The sequence below is a fragment of the Heteronotia binoei genome, chromosome 11, assembly GCF_032191835.1.
Source record: "Heteronotia binoei isolate CCM8104 ecotype False Entrance Well chromosome 11, APGP_CSIRO_Hbin_v1, whole genome shotgun sequence".
In the NCBI taxonomy this organism is placed as follows: domain Eukaryota; kingdom Metazoa; phylum Chordata; class Lepidosauria; order Squamata; family Gekkonidae; genus Heteronotia; species Heteronotia binoei.
This window is the reverse complement of record NC_083233.1, coordinates 24,538,249-24,552,515: the sequence shown is the minus strand read 5'-3', so window position 1 is coordinate 24,552,515 and position 14,267 is coordinate 24,538,249. Positions and strand designations below refer to the sequence as shown.

Sequence of the window (14,267 nt, the reverse complement as noted above, 5' to 3'; positions counted from 1 at the left end):
AAAGGGGAAGACTAGCGATTTGGGGAAGAAGGGGAAGGAGGTGGGGAAAAGGGGAAGACTAGCGATTCGGGGAGGGAGGGAAAGGAGGCAGGGAAAAGCAGCAGCAAAGGGGAAGATTAGCGATTCAGGGAGGGAGGAGGAGGAGGTGGGGAAAAGCGACGGCAAGGGGAAAAACTAGCGATTCGGGGCGCAGGGGAAAGCGGCGGGAAAGAGGAAGACTAGCGATTCGGGGAGGGAGGGGAAGGATTTTTTAGAAACAAAGGGGGGTGCCTAATTTGGCACCCCTCCAGGGCCGGCATCCTAGGCAAATGCCTAGTTTGCCTAGTAGAAGAGCTGGCCCTGGCATATAAGAGGTTCGTGGTCACAATAAACTTCTGTGAGAAGTCACACCTGGAAGTAGGGAGACCTCTTCCCACTCCTGGCTTCTGCCCACACTGCCTGGGGGGAAATAGCCAGGTAAAACAGTGTTGTGCCCCTATGGTGTACCAGAGAGACTAGGAGAAACTTACTGTCATTTGTTAATATACCAGAAGCTAGCTGGGGACTGAGACATGAGACTTCTGTTTGGCATCCTCTTGTGGACCTTCGGAATGAATTTTTCTCCTTAACACTGAGAAAAATCTGAAGAGCATTTTGGAAGTTCTTGAGGCTAAGTGGACATAAGTGGACAGCAGCTAGATACACACATATCAAAGGGTGAGTATGATCTACAGAACCATGAATACAGTAGACTACAAATGATGTAAGGTCACAGAAAAGGGCTGGGAGATGTGGTACAAGGTGGGAAATTTAAACTCTGGGTTTTGGTGGGGGGGGGCGTAGGTGACCCCACAGGCAGGAGAAGAATTCAACTTTGACCTGGATGTGACATCACATTTCTCCTGAACTCTCTCACATTCCTAAGACTTCCCTAAGCTGAAGATGGCAACCCTAGTTACATTTCAGCTGAGTCAAGAGGAGTTGCCCCCAAAGTAGGGGGTGCTTGTTTGCTTTATACATTAAAGTCTTACTGCATCCCCCTGAGCCTCCTGAAATTTAGTTCCAGTGGTAATAGGGATCTGCAGGGGAAAAGGGGGAATCAACACTAACAGCATGTAATTGGATAGATTGCATTGTTTAGAACTGAAGGGATGTGCATTTTACCATGTGTAAAGGCAGATCTTGGATTCAGTGGAAGCTCACAAGAGCACAGCTCCTGAACCTTTCTGAGAGTTCCACTTTCTCCTTCTGAGTGTTCCACCTCCTTGTCCATTGAATAGTATGTGCAGCTGCATAACAATCCCTGGATGAGCTCCACCACGTATTTTTCTACAAAATGATCCCTGTGTAAAGGAATAAAAATGTGCATGTCTTCAAATGCCCGAGATGCTTCCAGGTAATTATTTTAATTTAAACACTAAACTGGCAGTACAACCTGTGGGGCAAAGCAGCTTGCTTTTGCAAACTTGAAGCACAAACTCTGCTTGCTACCCAGCCAACATATTATACAGCAAGAACACAGAGCATCTAGAGAAGACATCATTCCAAACCATGATCTTTTTGCCACCTCTGTGTCATACAAGACCAGTTTGCCCAAAAGCAGCAGTGGGATGTGTGTATGCATCATGAGCAGCAGTTCCTCTTTCAGGCCATCTAAAACACTGAACAAAGTACTGACCTTTTCACAACTCAGGTTGCACAGCTGCTAAAGATGCCAGATGACACCATAGAGGGCGGTTTTGCTGCTGGAAACCCAACAGGAGGTGGGGGAGGAAGGGATACAGACAGACCAAGAAAGGAGGACAAGAGCATGTTTGGGCTACCTGGCTGAGCTGCAGTGTAATCTGATTGGCGACTGTGGCCATTCTTTCCTAGATGAAATTGCTGTCCCATCTCCCTTTGTGATTAACAAGCGCAGATCTTAGAACCTGGATGCCTGGAGGCGAGCTGGCTTCAGCACAGATTGCTAGCTAGCGTGACTTCAGTCCAGCCCTGAAAGTCACAGCAGGCCATAGCAACCAACATACATCCCCATACGTTTCATACTTCACTTCCTGTTTCCCTGGGCTTCCTCCTCTACTGGGCTGGGCTGTTTTGTACCCCAAACGTTGGGCACGCTTTTCACTCCAGGCTCAGCCATCTGCACTGTGCAGCAAGCTTGGCTTGTGTCTTTACCTCTTGTAACGTGTGGGCCTCCACCTTCGACTTTTGGTGTATCTCCACCACTCCAGGGAGAGAGAGGTTCTTCCTTCATGCTCAGGTGAGTCATCTCTCCTGTGTTCTCTGGCCATTCCCAGAGGAAATCCTCCTTGCCTTGATCTCTGTCAGAATTCCCTTCACCCATTCCTACCTTGAATTTCTCAATCCTAAAGCACAGCTCATCCTCCAGACATTCTAGGCCTACTTCATACTCCCAGCTCTCTTCCTGAGCCCTAGAGCTCGACTCAACTTTGGTCTTTTCCTGCACACAGCTAGTAATTTCTTCTATGCGCTCATCTCTCTGTTCCCATGAAAACTTTCCTTCAAAGATTATCTCTCTGTTGGAGCTCTCGTCTTGTATTCCTTCCCTACAGTTTTCGGCTCCTGTAACTATCTCTTTGAGGTCTGTCTCTGCTTCGTGGTACTCCTTGCAGCAGCTGTTTGCGTATCCATGTGACTCCTGCACTGGCCTGGAACAAACAGCAGTTTGTATTTCTTTTCCTTGCCATTCCATTTCTGCTTTGCGTTCTTCCTTCTCAGCGGTGGAAGTCTCCTCCCTTAGCCCCGCACAATCCCACCATTCTGGGGAGGACTCTTCCCTTGGACTCAGTTCTGTCGTCATCCTTTCTCCTCTCTCTGGCTCTCCTTGAGGGGCCTGGAAGAAATCCTCTTCGAAGAGTTCCTCAGAACTCTCCTCTCTTGCCCATTCCGTGAAGTCCTCTGCCCAGCCTGTCTCTTCCTGAGGTCGAGAAGAATCTCTAGCTTGGGTTTCTCCATTCCTTGCTTCATCTTCTTCCCTCTCTGCTCCCAGGAAGCTCCTCTCTGCCTCGCAGCACTCTTGGTTAAACATGTCCTCTGTGATGGACCAGAAATCTCCCGCAGCTTCCTCCACGTCCTCCCCAGAATATCTCCGAATGAGTTTTCTTCGCTCTCCTTTTACTGTTGCAAAGCCTAGTGCTCCATTTTGTTCTGGTGTCCCCAAAGTCATTGTCTCTTCTGCCTTTTCTTGCTCTTCCTTTGGTTTCCATTCCCCAAACCCCAACTGTTGGTTGGACATAGAGGTTTCCCAACTTGCCCTCTCTTCCCAGAAAAAGCTGCGGTCCTTTTGTTGAGCTTGGCTTTCTTGCATTTCATCTCCAGTTTCAGCCACCATCATCTCTTCCTGCTTCTTGTCCATTGCCCTCTCCTTTCTTAGGAGTCCTCCTTGGTCTTCCTTGTCCCAATTTCCTTGCTCTATTTCTCCATCCTTCTCACCCACTCCTGGCCATTTTGCCTCTCTCTCAGACCACAGGGCTTCTGCTCTACTTTCTTCCAGGGCTTCTGGCCCATTTTCTTCCATCTGTGCCTTGAGCCTATTGTGCTGCACCTCCTCTTGTCCCTTAGCAAGCCCTTTTGTCCCCTCCCCAGCTCGCTCTTCAGTCCCATCTTTTGCTAGATGGTGGTCGAAGATGCCCTGGTATTTCTTGCGCTCTTCCACATATTTCTTCCTCATCCTCTCCCCCAAGAGCTTCATCTCTTTCCTCACGGCGGCAGCCAATGAGGGGTCAAGCTGGGTCACCCTCATGAAGTCAGTTCGTGCCTCCTTTTCATTCCAGACAGCAGCATGGGCCTTTGCCCGTTTGAAATACGCCTTGACGTTTTCTAAAATGAGAATAAAGACAAATCATTTTCTCACACGCTCTCTTGTCAGAGGACCTTTTTACTTTTTCAGATAAGGGGATCTGAGAGTTCAAACTTTTAGCTGGCCTCAACAAAGCTGATGGCATTCATAGCTCAGTTAGGATTTGTAGCCTGAATTTTAAGCCAAATCTCGGGGTCTAAGGATACAAAATCATTTCTTTGGTCTAACAGGCACAATGCTACTAATTTGGCATTGGTCTATTGCTCACACGTTAAAAACTATTTATTAAGACTGAACTCGTAGATTTGTTATATCCATCACCCTGAGCAGTTAGAAATTCTAGTTGTGGCACTGTCAGATTCAGTAATACGCATTAGAGAATACTAGAGACTTACAGTGCCTTTGTAAAGTTTGTGCTATTTGCAACTGAATAATGTGGGACCACGTCATTTGAATGATGACTTATTCCCTTCTGAGCCTGCCTGTCGGTTAAGATCAGCTTCATTAATATCAGGTCCATTTAGTCTCATGTTCCAAAGTAAAGCAGGCAAGTTTTGGAACCGGGGTCCTTTCTTTGGTGGCCCCTTGACTGCAAAACTCCCCAGCCATTCCTCTTGGCACCACACTTGTTGACCTTCAGTTGCCAGGAGAAGGTCTTATTTTATTTGGCAGCCTTTTGGTTATCATCATTTGAATACTCTCTGCTCTGTTTTGCATTGCACTTTTCAATAGACTGCTGCTGGTTTTTAAATTGCCCAAATTATTGGTTTTGGTTTGAAGCTTTTGCTTCTGATGGTTTTCCAGGGTTTTTACAAAAAATTATTCCTGATGGGTAGCTGCCTAAGGAGAAATGTTGAGGAATGCAGGAGCTTCAACAGATTTAGGGTTGCTAGGTCCTGCCTGCTTCCCAGTAGGGGGATCTTCAGACCTTCCCAGGAGCTGACATCCAAAGTGATATCATCACACCACTGACGTTCTAGTTTTTGGGCAAAACTCTGAAGTGACATCACCCCCCCAGCGCCATCCTCCCCAGGCACTGCCTTCAGAATCTCCTGGCATTTGCAGTAGCAATGCTGATGACTCTGTGTCCCCGTTCGGGAGAGAACTGCTGCTATTCAGCACATCAGTTCTTTCACCTCAAATTCCTGACTCCCTTCCGGAATCACATTAGATAAAACCATAAAAATAGATCCAATCACTGTAATGTTGTTAGTTGCCTTGAGTCTTCGTAGAATGGGCCGGATATACATCTAACGTAATAAATAATACATAAATAATCAGAAGTACCAATTCTCAACAATTTTCGGAGGGGATGACTTGCTAGCCATTCAAAAGACTATGAACGTTGAAGGGGGGGGGGAGAAGTCTGGGTCTAGTTTTGGGGTGACCTGTAAGCAGCTGTCAGGAGAGGCAGCTTACCGTTGTCCTTCTGGAGAAGATCAGTAGTGTGCTCCAAAACCTCATAATATTCTCCCAGCTCCAGTTGGCATTGGCAATAGTTCAGCACAAGAGGGGTGATGAGTTCCTCCAGGTGTAGCCATTCTTCTTCCCATGGCTTCTCCTGTCAAGAGACCAAGGAAAGATGGCCTGGATTAATGGTTAACGGGAGGCTGGGTCACCAAAAAAAGCAAAATGGCTATGGGACGACCAGCAGCAAAGAAGAAACCTACTCTTTATCATCCTACTTCCATTATATTCACTACATTTATACTTCCGTCTTCCTCTTGAAAAGCTCAGCTAATGAAATCTGTTCCTTAGCCCAAGACAGTAAGACAGTTTGTTATAGCTGGGCTGAAGAGGCAGCTTGTCCAGTTAATGTGAAAAACTATAGATTCCCTGCGCTGAAGAAGATTTTAGAGTGATAGAATGGCCTGGGTTGGAGACTTGGAGTTGGAAATATCAGGGCTTTTTCTGAGCAGGAACGCACAGGAACACAGTTCCGGCTGGCTCGGCATCAGGGGATGTGGCCTGATATGCACATGAGTCCCTGCTGGGCTTTTTCTAACCCCCCCCCCCCCAAAAAAAAAAAGCCCTGGGAAAGATTAGGGATGGTAGATAAGAAAACCTGACTGATTAGGTTGACTGATGTCAGTCTTATATCATGGTGTATTTTTGTTTTGAGTAGACTCCCCATCACCCACTAATGGGTTTTGTATTTAGTCAGATGGAAGCATATTACACTGTGCTTAGTAGGGCTTACTCCCAGCTAAAGATTCATAAAAAGATTCATAAAATTGTAAGCCAACTTGACAGCTAAGGCATAACTAATCTAGGCTGCAATTCCATGCATGCACTCTTATTTATGTGTTTTAATTTGTATTCCGCACTTTCCTGCAAGTGGGCTCATGGCAGAGAACAACAAAAGTTAAAATATTTAAAACTACAAGCTAAAACCATAAAATACAATAAAACAAATAGCATCTATATCACAGGTGACGGTTTCCATTGGGCGCATTCTATATATCAGTACAGCAATAGGCTCAGAGATGGAATACTAGATTAAGATGATATAGCATTATGACCAGGCCTAGTGCATGGGGTTCTGGCGCCTAGCAACCAAGTGATTCACCAAAAACTGGCCAATGATCTATTGGTGGATCTCTATCTACCTTTGGCCCACTCATAATTTATTTATAACTAACCTTTCATGGGAAGAACTCAAAACAGCTTCACATAGGTTCCTAGATGGTAGCTTGTCCATTCACAGGGAAAATCCATATCGCCCTGGGAGGTGGAACTGTATCATATGGATATGGATATGGGACACCTGGATTCAATGGAGAGCTGGATTCAAGAGAAGTGGCCTGAAACAATGGCTCTGCTATTCTTCAATGTGGCCGCCATTAAGAAGATCCCAGAGCATCAATTCAAAAACTCAGAATCGCCAATTAATTCTCACCTTAGCCTGAATGTTGCGCAAGCAGATGACAGCTTCCTGGTACTTCTCTGCTGCCTCCTTGAACTTCCGGGACAGGACCAACCGGTTTCCCTCGGTGTGTAACTTCGGTACAGCCACCAGCTTCTCTTCTGTGTTCATGGCCCACGTGTCCCGTTTGTAAGCAGAAGGGTCTTCTACCTGAATAGGACAGGAAATGGTAATTCATCATCTCTGCGGTCACCCCACGCCCCAGATCATCCTGTGTGTAGAAAATATGCCTTTCTTTTAGCTTTGTTGTTATTAACAAGATCTGTAGAAGTATGAAAGAATTGTGTCTCCTCCAAGATGGGTTTATCTGTTCATGAGCACCAAGACACTAGCATGGGCAGGGGCGGGACACTGAAGGACATACTCTCCAGAGCAACCCAAAACTTGAGCCATTCCTGGTATTCAGATTATGTCCCTTCCTACCCAAAGTGCAGACCATGAATTCTAGCTGTATACGAAGAAGTGAGCAGTGACTCACAAAAGCTCATAGCCTGCCACAGATTTTGTTAGGCTTTAAAGTGCTCCTGGACTCCTGCTGTTTTCTGCTGCTACAGACAGACTAACACAGCTACCCAACTTGATCTATCACAGGGGTGGCTAAACTGTGTCTCGGAAGCTACATGTGGCTCTTTCACACATATTGTGTGGCTCTCAAAGCTTCCACTGGCCTCTTGGCCATCTTGGAGAAGCCATTTTTCTCTTTAGATCTATATCCAAGCCAAGCCAGCCTGCAACTTGGAGAATGCATTTAAAGTTAAAGTTGCTTTCTTTCCACCTCTCCCTCCCCATCTATTTTCCTTCCTTCCTTCCCCTGTGGCTCTCAAACATCTGACATTCATGTCTTGTGGCTCATCTGACATTTATTCTATGTGGCTCTTACATTAAGCAAGTTTGGCCACCCGTGATCTATCACACTGGGAATAGATTGTGTAAAATCCCATGGAAAGATGGTAGACTGCAACAGCCTTTGTCTTCTCTCTGAATCTATTGCTCACTTTGAAAAGCTCCATGATGAAGATGAGGGGCTGGGGCGTCCTCTGCAACTCATCCAGATCTGTGTAGCCTGTGCTGTGATAATCAAACATGTTGCCCATCCCACAGCGATGCTTCTGCCCCTCCAGAGGGTCCTTGCCTTCAACAATTTTCCTCATGCTTTTGGAAATCAAGGCGTACATGCCGGTGTGCTGGAGGGAAAAGGAAACAACTGTTAAGACTCAGTCATGACTGCTTACCGATCCCTGATCTATCAAGGAGAGTCTCCTGGCTTTTTAAGACTGAAGTCTATTATTTTGAAAGACAAAAGACAGTCAAAACCAGACTAAAAGATGCCCTGATTCAGACTGATTAAATCAACCCCTTCACATTGCATGATTACATTTAATAAAGTCTATTGGGTGCTATTTAATAGGAGGGCGCTTGAACATCTGTCATGTTGGCTGATAGCTTGTTTGTCGAAAAAGACAGCCTGTGTGATGTTCAGCAGTCTGTTTCATGTTTATATTAGTTTCCAGGATAACTAGAACCTGGAGTAGTTCCAGTCCACTAGAATATAAGAACATAAGAGAAGCCATGTTGGATAATAATAATAATAATAATAACAAATTTTTATTTATACCCCGCCCTCCCCGCCAAGGCAGGCTCAGGGCAGCTTACAGGACATGGCACATACCATGATACAACAACAATAAAATCAAAACAGTAACAATATAAAACTGTTCATATATTAATTAAATTACATAAATAGTCTAAAATCCAGTAAAACGTAACGGTGCTATGGACTCAGTATATATAAAGATGGCTTGATGTTACTGCTAAATTCAACTTAAAAGGCTAGTTGAAAGAGGGCAGTTTTACAAGCCCTACAGAACTGGTTAAAGTCCCACAGGGCCCACACCTCTTCTGGCAGCTGGTTCCACCATTGGGGTGCCATTATTGAGAAGGCCTGCTCCCTAGTTGTTTTTAACTTAGCCTCCTTTGGCCCAGGGATTTTCAGAAGATTTTGTGAACTAGATCTCAGTGCTCTCTGGGGAACATATGGAGAGAGACAGTCCCTAAGGTAAACAGGTCCTCGGCCATATAGGGCTTTAAAGGTAATAACCAGCACCTTGTAATGGACTCGGTACACAATTGGCAGCCAGTGCAGTTCTCGCAGCCTAGGCCGTACATGTTCCCACCGAGGTAGTCCCATTAACAGTCTGGCTGCTGCATTCTGCACTAGCTGCAGTTTCCGAGTTCGGTACAGGGGCAGCCAATGGCACATCCAGTCCAACAATCTGTGTCACACAGTGGCCAAAAACCCCCAGCTGCTATCAGGAGGTCCATTAGTGGGACCAGGACACTAGAAGCCCTCACACTGTGCCCCCCCTCCGCAAGCACCAAGAATACAGAACATCACTGTCCCAGACAGAGAGTTCCAACAATACGCTGTGGCCAATAGCTACTGATGGACCTGTGCTCCATATGTTTACCCATTCCCCTCTTGAAGCTGTCTATACTTGCAGCTGCCGCCACCTCCTGTGGCAGTGAATTCCAAGTGTTAATCATTCTTTGGGTGAAGAAGTACTTGCTTTTTATTCATGGCTAAGTAAACTACTTACTTCTACTTCCTTCCTATATAAATATTAACTAGGGCCAATCCTGCTTAGATTCTGAGGTCTGATGAGACTGGGCTAGCCTGGGCTATCCAGATCAGGGCTGAGTCAAGTTACTCTGTTAACTAAAGGAGAATCCTACAGTTGGAGGGGATCTCAAGGGTCATCTAGTCCAACCCCCTGCACAATGTAGGAAATTCACAAATACCTCTCCACACACACACACACACACAAATGGCAAAAAGATGGCAAAAAAAACCCCTCTCCAGGATCCCTGGCAAACTGCCCTGGAGAAAAATTGCTGCTAGACCCCAAAGAGATTTTCTGTGTATTTCTGAGTAACTGCAAAATCTTACAGTTTGTTTCTCAGTGGACTGTTCATTTGTCAGCCTGTTTGTGGCTGTTTGCCAGGTGACTTCACTCTCTTCCTTTCTAACAGCATGAAAGTTCTTGATCAGCTTTTCAGGCACGCTTGCGTGCCCTTACTACACTGCTGCTCCGTTCAGCCAACCATTGCTGAAATAGACACAGATAAATCAGTCAGTCCTTAGCTATGTTAATGGCTGCTCATCTCTTTGATGGACAGCATCTTTCGCACATGTGAAGCTTTGAGAAGAAAAACATACAAACCGGTTTGGGAAAATTTCAAGTCATTCAGTGGCAAGAACTGGCTAACATAGGATCACCACAGTGGAACACAGGAAATCCGACTGTCAAACACATTTGCTACAAAATTCATGGCATCCCTATGTAATAGTTCTTACAAAATTTCCTATCAGCATGGTCCCAATCCTGTCAACAACCGATGCCCTCTGCTGTTTTAGATGGTGGTGACCCAGGCATTCAATTTCATTTCAGATGTTGCATTTTTGGAGAAGATATAGCCAAGAATTCACCCCACTGTTTTATTAAGATATGCTTTCACGAATGCTAAATAATGCAGTTTCAAGCCACTCCAGCAACTATTTGCAAGTGGATTTTGTCATTTTGCATAGTAAAATCCAGTTGCGGAGTACACTGAAAGTACATTGAAAGTATGTAAAATAACTCTACACCGTGTTGCAGGCACTGTGGCATGGTCACCACACCAATAGCAAACATTATCTATTCAATTTCATTTCAGATCTTGCATTTTTGAAGATGTAGCCAAGAATTCTATCTATCTATCTAGAAATTTAACCAAAAAACAAGTTGAACATGCTTTTGCAAAAGACTACATAAAAGATTTGTGTGTGTGCACGCATGTCATGCTTTGTTTTAGGGATCCGTCATGGTATAGATCTTAATATTCCATATCCTGTATATTGGTTTATTACGAACTATCTAAATACATAAATAAATGCATAAATCCTGTCCATTTTGCCCACAGTCTAGTAAATCTCTGCTATGTTGGCTGCAGCTTAACTGTCTGCCTTTCTTTCCTCAACTGGATTTTATGTTAATCCTGCCCTGCCTACCTCTGATGTCCAGTAGAAGCCTTTGGAAACAGAGAACACTTTATCCAGATTAACCCAAATATCCAGATATCCAAATATAGCCATACACATACCAAGAGAATAAGGCAGAGAAGCAGCAGGTAGGTAGGTGGGTAGGGGCCTGAGCAAGTGGTATTTTGCATTAAGTAACTGTTATACAACCACTTAATGTGGCAACCACATGGCAGCATAGAAGTCATCAAAGCCTGCTTTGGAAATTAGCATATTTTCTTTCTGTAAGTGGGGCTATTGTAGTCTATAGTCCCATTGCATCTGCTTTAATAACTGAGATTGAAAGCTGCCTCAGGAGCAATAAACCGAGGGTGCAGGACAGAAATATTTCAGATAAGTCCATAGCACAGTCCTAGGTGCAGAAACTGGCATACAAAGAATCTCAGCCTTACCTTTGATTTATTTTGTTTTAATAAACCAAGTATCTAGCCCTTAAGGCTATGCAATGTATGCATTAAGTTCTTGTCGTTAGCCGCCCTGAGCCGCTTTGGTGGGGAGGGCGGGATACAAATAAAATGTGACTGACTGAAGGTAGAAAAAAATGGTGTGGGAAACAACTGCTGAAATTTCAGAAGCTGGGGAGAAGGAGGATTTCTAACAATCAAAAGCATCAGTGCCATAAAGGACTTTTTATCCCCCTATCACATGACTGGCAGAGGAGGGAGTATTATCCAAGCATAAACAAATGTAGTTTATCTGCATTGCTCAGTTATAGGATCGCGAACAGAAACAGAAAACGAAAGATCCCGCCATACTGAAATTGTATAGTACCACAAAATGTTTTAAATTGTTTTATAGAACTGATTGTTAGCCGCCCTGAGTCTGCTTGCGGAGAGGGCGGGATAGAAATTTAAAGTAATAAATAAATTCATACAAATGGCGTATCATTTTTAGGAAGGAATCCTGAGCAGGGCTGCTCAGAAGTAAATTCTGTGGGGCTTACTCATAAGAAAGAACTCTTAGGATTGGAGTTACCTAGCTGCCAAATTTGTGCGGCCTGCCCAATTCCATTCCTCAGGCTCCAGGTAAACAACAGCCTTCCTTTCTCTTCCATACAGCCACAATATCAAACAAAAAAACCTGAGGCTATGAGTGGGCCATTTGTTCAATGCCCTATAGCAAGACTTTATGAAGAAGATGATGATGATATTGGATATATACCCCGCCCTACACTCTGAATCTCGGCGTCTCAGAGCAGCTTACAATCTCCTTTATCTCCCCCACCCCACAAAAGACACCCTGTGAGGTAGGTGGGGCTGAGAGAGCGCTCACAGAAGCTTCCCTTTCAGTGAGAGCGATTGCTGACCCAAGGCCATTCCAGCAGCTGCAAGTGGTAGAGTGGGGAATCGAACTCGGTTCTCCCAGATCAGAGTACATGCACTTAACCACTACACCAAACTGGCCAAGCAGACACTTGTGGGGGAGTTTTGCCATCAAGTCAAGCTGATTTCTGGTGACCCCTAATGGGCCTTGAAGGAAACGGATGATCAGAGGAGGCTTGCCATTGCCTGCCATTGTGTCACATCCCTGGTATTCCTTGGATATCTCCCATCCAAAAACTAGGCTGGGCTGGCCCTGTTTAGCTCCCAAGATCAGGCTTGCCTAGGCTATCCAGGTCAGCATGCTAAGCAGACATCTGGACCCAGACCCTTCAAGTTCAAGCCTTTTTTCCTAAGTCCCCTTGCTGCAACCACCGTTAGAGTGCTGAGCTTCTCGAAATCTTATCCTGTACCTAAAGGATGCAGGGCAGCTCTAGCATAGCAGCATACTCACAATTGGGTCGCACCAGAACTCCGCCACCTCGCCGATCCTCATGGACGTCAACAGGATCTCCCACACCTCGATTTTGAACATCTTTCCTACAATGATCTCCATGGGCAGGCCAGACTCGCGGCTGTCGTCTATGACTGTTCGCTCAAAGTCGTCCTTCAGTGTTTGGAAGTGGAAAGTGATCTGCATCCAAAATGGACAAAAATTAACAAGTGTTAGACTCCAGGTAGTCCAGATCTTGATAACTGGAAGTCCTGGCTTTTCACTGTGCTTAACATCCAACCTTCATGTCTAGTACCCAGGAAAGAGTTGGCTCGCAGTTCATAATTGGAAGTTTATTTGAAATTATTCTTTCTTCCAATGGCAAGGTCCAGGACCACTGGGCCACTGACAGATGGGACAGGAGCTCAAAGAATAAATCTCTACTGCTCTGATATCTAGACCATGTAATCTAACAAGCCAGCTGTCTATTCGTTCTGTATCATCAGATGTTAGGTAGGTGACTACCAGAGACAGAACCTTCTCTGTGGTGGCACCCTAACTTTGGAACTACTACCCCAAACACATCCATCTGGTGCCAACGTTACCATCTGGCATTATCAAGAGCTTTTGGTAGCAAATAAAGCAAACCAGCATATACACTGCTGTTCATTTCTGGATTTGAGGTATTGTGTTGGTGTTATTGAATTTTCCTGAATCTTTTTAAAATACTATAAACTGCCTTCAAGGCCCATGTTGACAGAAAGGCTAGAAATAAAAATAAAAACCCGGGTGAAATAAGATGGCAGCTAGCTTTTCCAAAGTGAGCTTGCTTAGTTTGGAAAGCCAAAAAACTGTCACACAACACTGGGACTGCAGACAGGATAAAAGGAAACAAAGTCAGCACCCTGGGTTGGTGTTCAGTGGGGATGCTAGGAAAGAATTACCTGGGACCACTGTTACTTAACACAGATGCATCACAGTAGATCTATGCTACATTCTGTGTACTGCTTCAGTGCTAGCAAGTTTACCTTGCTCCCCTCTTTGAAATCCGGCAGCTCCCCGTAGCCTCCATGTAAAATCTTTTTCTTGACTCCTTCCACATTAAGCAGGTATGTTTCCTCCATGGCTGAATTGCCGGCAGATCCTCCTTCTTCTCCAAGTAACAGATGGTTGGTTCCCTACTCCTTCAAATGTATTCAGGGTAAAACTCCCACCACCACTCCCACTCTGTTTTGATAGGACTGGATTCCACTTTGGGTGCTCCAAGCCCAAAATGCAGCCGTATGTGCTCTCGTTGGTCACAACTACGTAGGTAGAAGCAAGCCCTACTCTACGGGAACCTCTTCCTGAAGCAAAGGATGACCTCTGTGTCTCTCTCAACACCTTCTCTGATGGTTTCTACTCTGCCTTTCTGATCCTCTCCCTGCCCTACCAGGTTAATCCAGGATTTTCCTGCTTAGTGTCCGAAAGTAGATTAAGCTACCTAATAAACGAGTGCCATCCTAACATCGTTCTGGATGTTGCCAGCAAACATCCCCGTCCTAGATTTTGATAGAGGAAATGCCAGACCTACCCAGACTGTACCGACTGAAGGCCACAGCTGGAGCTCAGAAGAGAACTCTGCTAGATTCCTTTATGCACAAATTCCCAGCACGAGCTGCAAAGGAAAAGAGTTGTAGCTAGGCTTGCCAGCCTCCAAGTGGGGCCTGGAC

General features: G+C 45.2%; 1 protein-coding gene across 1 annotated transcript; it reads right to left on the bottom strand.

The window, feature by feature from the left end:
• Positions 1–3,304: 3,304 nt before the first annotated feature.
• Positions 3,305–13,757, bottom strand: LOC132579653 (aryl-hydrocarbon-interacting protein-like 1; the record flags this gene model as incomplete). The annotated part of the gene is made up of 6 exons (XM_060250180.1): positions 13,584–13,757; positions 12,577–12,756; positions 7,721–7,909; positions 6,699–6,875; positions 5,219–5,360; positions 3,305–3,819 (listed from the first exon to the last, which is right to left on the bottom strand). Coding segments are annotated over exons 1-6 (1,299 nt in total), but the record flags the coding sequence as incomplete, so codon positions are not given.
• Positions 13,758–14,267: the final 510 nt, after the last annotated feature.